Source organism: Salvia hispanica, chromosome 4 (genome assembly GCF_023119035.1).
Source record: "Salvia hispanica cultivar TCC Black 2014 chromosome 4, UniMelb_Shisp_WGS_1.0, whole genome shotgun sequence".
In the NCBI taxonomy this organism is placed as follows: Eukaryota; Viridiplantae; Streptophyta; class Magnoliopsida; order Lamiales; family Lamiaceae; genus Salvia; species Salvia hispanica.
In genome coordinates, this window is record NC_062968.1 from 51,723,794 (window position 1) to 51,727,736 (window position 3,943).

General features: G+C 37.5%; 1 protein-coding gene across 1 annotated transcript; it reads left to right on the forward strand.

The window, feature by feature from the left end:
- Positions 1-2,666: 2,666 nt before the first annotated feature.
- On the forward strand, positions 2,667-3,740 carry LOC125219807. Its single transcript, XM_048121886.1, has one exon. It carries the CDS (start codon positions 2,730-2,732, stop codon positions 3,621-3,623), a length of 894 nt encoding a protein of 297 aa, XP_047977843.1. The 5' UTR covers positions 2,667-2,729; the 3' UTR covers positions 3,624-3,740.
- The last annotated feature ends 203 nt before the right edge of the window (positions 3,741-3,943 follow it).

A 3,943-nucleotide genomic window follows, 5' to 3' on the forward strand; every position in this document is an offset into this window, starting at 1 on the left:
TATGTATTGTCATAATCGATTTCACGCAATTTAATTACTAGGTGACTTAATTGAATCATCATAAAACAGCAAATGCACATGTAATTTTAAACATGTTAGTCCAAACATAAATTTTCCTACATTGAGTTCCACCTGCATTTCTTATTTATGATTCATCAGTTCTGTATAGGACGTCAAATTAGGTGGAATTTGAAGATTATAAATAAAACAATCTATTCTATATTACGCGTACATCTTCATGATTTTAAAACAAAACCAAATAAACAGATGGTCCAAACACATTGGTACCGAATGAGTCTCTAGTAAATCACAATTGCAAATATTAGCAAAAATAAAATATAGTACTACTACTTTTAAAGATTTTTTAAAATAAAATTAAAGCATCATATATGGTTATTAATGGTAAAGGTAAGTAAAATAAACATTTTGAGTCATTTTTGCGTCATCAATGGGAGTGAAAATAACATAAAGGTTGGGTCGTATATATTGAGTGAAGATAAATAAATACTCTCGTGTATGAATTAGAGACGACCATCACTATGACGGCGGTGTTAGAATTTTTGGGCTTCCACATGACTAATTTAATGTGTAAGGCTATCTTTCAGTTGCCCAATTAAAGTGATCCAATAAAGATTAAGGTTTGGGCTAAAGTGTATTTAATTGTTATGGAAATAAGTGTAGGTACCATAAAGTGATTTTCTATTTGATGAGAGACCTAATAGAAAATAAATGGGTTTATATTTTATATAAATATATAAAATATAAATATGGGTTATGGTCCCCAAACGTCAGAAGAATGTTCAATATCTCTGTATTCTCTCAGCAGACTATTGTGAAGGACGTCTCTTATCGTTTGAAAGATCCATAGCCGCTGCAAAGCAATTCCGCCGTTCAATTCTAGATGGATTAAGGTACGCTTCCGCTCTACAGTTTCTGCTCCTTTTCCGTCGTTCTTGGTTAATCATCATAGAGAGCTTTATATAATTGTTCACTCAATTATTACAACAGGCAGACCGATCAACCCCAAGTCACAATTCATTTGTACTAATATTAAAATTTGGGAAATTTGATAATTATTTTGTTACCTTTTAGTCCATTAACGTGGCTTTTTCACTTAATTTGCAATTGTCTCATGATTAGATTATTTTTCAGGGAAATTAGTTGTGGTGCCAATATGGAAGACATAGTTTTCCACATGAACAAAACTTTGATTCTTCAAAACATTGTCGGTTGGGCAGACTTGAAACGACGCCATTTCCTTCATTCAAATCAATTTTAGGGCTTTGTTCTTCTTTATTTGCATCATCAACGTATACAATTTAGGACTTATGCTATTTGAAGTTGGCAGCTTCGATTCACGACTTAGTTTGCAACTCTCTAACTGCAATTCGGACATTCGCGAATTTGAGTGTTTTTTTATATTTTTGAGTTGAAACATAATTCAAAATAATTATTAATACAATTGCTGTAGGTGAAGAGGCTTGTGAGATTTTATAAGAAGAAAAAAACAAAAAAATTGATTGAGAGGGGCTTAAGCTCGCCCCCATCACCATGTGGCTCTGCCGTTGGTTCGAATGGTTTTGCTCTTGTGGGGTTTTATTCATATTCCACCATAGGTTTATACATGCATCGACGTAGCACTTTCTCCTCTACGATGGGTGCATCATAAGTTTTAAAATAAAAATAACATTCTCTCTCTACGGAATACTACATTATTGTACAAAATTTCATGTAAAAAGAAGATTTCATTTTAAAAGGATATACGAAACATTTCTTCTTTTTTTTTACTTAAGTCCTTTAAGATGAACATTTACTCAAGACTACAAATAACAATATATATTTCAATTATACTTCATCTGGTCCTATTTAATAGTCACACGTCTGACCCGCATGAATTCTAAAAAATTGTTTGACATTTATAAATAAAGTGAGGAAAAAATATCAATGGAATTGTGTAATCTGCTTTTATATATTAGTAGTATAATAATTATACACCAAATGAGTTAATAAAATCTACTATTCACTTACTAAAAATTTATTATACACCAAATGAGTTAATAAAATCTACTATTCACTTACTAAAAATATTACTCCCCCGTCCTACTTTAGAAGTCCCAATTTACTATTTTTGGATGACCCACTTTAAGAGTTTCAATTGAAATATTTCATAAAAAGTAATAGGCCTCATATTTTGGTGTAGAAATCTTCTCTAACCATACATCAAACTAAAAACCTATTTTTGGTATTTTTTATGAAACAATACCAAATATGGTGTTACTGCAAAATTTTTGTAAGACAAAAATTTAAAAGTAGTGTAAATTTTAAATTTAATATAAATAATTAGAATAAAACTATGTTTTAATGTAATATATTTTAAAAATAAATTTTAATTTAGTGTAAATGACTGGTGATGGTGTTTGATTATAAACTTGATGCGTAGATGAAGTTTAAAATAAATGTGTGTATGAAAGGGTAAACGGTTGCAGGCATGCATAGCGCGTGAGAGGTACGGGAATAAATGAGAGGCACACGTGATGCGTGTGTAGGGTCCACCGTAACAGAAACACCTCCACATGACTCAATCTCCTTCCCCCCCAACACCTCCAGCTGTATTTATTCGCATATCGCAACCCCCTCCCTTCCATATAAATACACACACACTACTCTTCCCCTTCAAACCACCATCTCCATTTTCCCCCTTTCTTCACAAACACAGAAATCAAAAAACAATGGCACCGAAAATGGTGACCAGTTTCCGCCGCTCCCTCTCCTTCCCCAACCCTCCCTCAGCTCCCAAACCACGCACCGCCATCCACGTCAGATCCGCCAGTCTCCCCTGCCGGACGCACCCGATCATCTCCCACCTCCGCGACGAGATCTCCGACCTCCACTCCTGGTCCGCCGACGCCCGCACCTCCTCCTGGCTCTGCGACGGCCTCCGCCGCCTCAAGTCCGTCCACGAGTCGCTCGACGACCTCCTCCACCTCCCGCAGACGCGCGACTCCCTCCGCACCGCCGAATCCAATCACCTCATCGAGAAGCTTCTCGAAGACTTCCTTCGCTTCGTCGACGTCCACGGAACCTTCCAGACGCTCCTCCTCCGCCTCAAGGAGGAGCACTCCGCCGCGCAGATCGCCGTCCGGAGGAAGGACGACGCCGGAGTCGCGGCGCGATCGAAGAATCTCGGCAAAATCGCCAAGGAGATCGGGAAGCTCTCCTCCGATTTCGCATCCGTCGGGAAATCAGCGGATCCGCCGCGGAAGGTGTATGATGAGGAGGCGGAGATACTGGACGTGATCGACGGTGTGGTGGAGGCGACGGTGGCGGTTTCTAACGCGCTTTTCGGCGGGATCTCGAGCTCGGCAGCGTTCCGGAAGGCGCCGTGCATGGGGTTGGGGTTCGGGAGGAAAACGAAAAACGTGAGAGTTGAGGGAGGTATTCGTGAATTCCAAGAGTTGGATTTGGAGAATTTGAGGAAGAAAGCGGAGGAAGATGTGAAGAACGCGTCGAAGAAAATGCGTGAAATGGAAGATCGGATTTTGGAGATTGAAGAGTGTGGAGAGAGGGCGTTTCGGAGCTTGATTAACACTAGGGTTTCATTGCTCAATGTACTCACACAATAGCAATCACATTTTAGAAACAAAACAAATGAAATTTTATAGTTCAATTTTTTTGTTTTCATATATTTTGATGTTATAGAATTCCTAGTATGATATATACACTGTATAGTTACGATTTTATATTGATCTTGAACATAATATGGATTCCATTTCATCCATATCACTCTATTTCATCAGATAGCTAGTTAAATGAAGAACCATCATTAAGTTAGTTACTCATCTTCTTCCTCATTTGAGTTTGAGTTCACAAGAATAAATGAATAACCATTATGGATAATATCAATAGCTTTGATTAGCCGATTTGCTTAATACTTAAAAGTTAA

Bases quoted from the DNA above. Each gene is read 5' to 3' on its own strand.
- LOC125219807 (XM_048121886.1), top strand. From the start codon at position 2,730: ATGGCACCGAAAATGGTGACCAGTTTCCGCCGCTCCCTCTCCTTCCCC.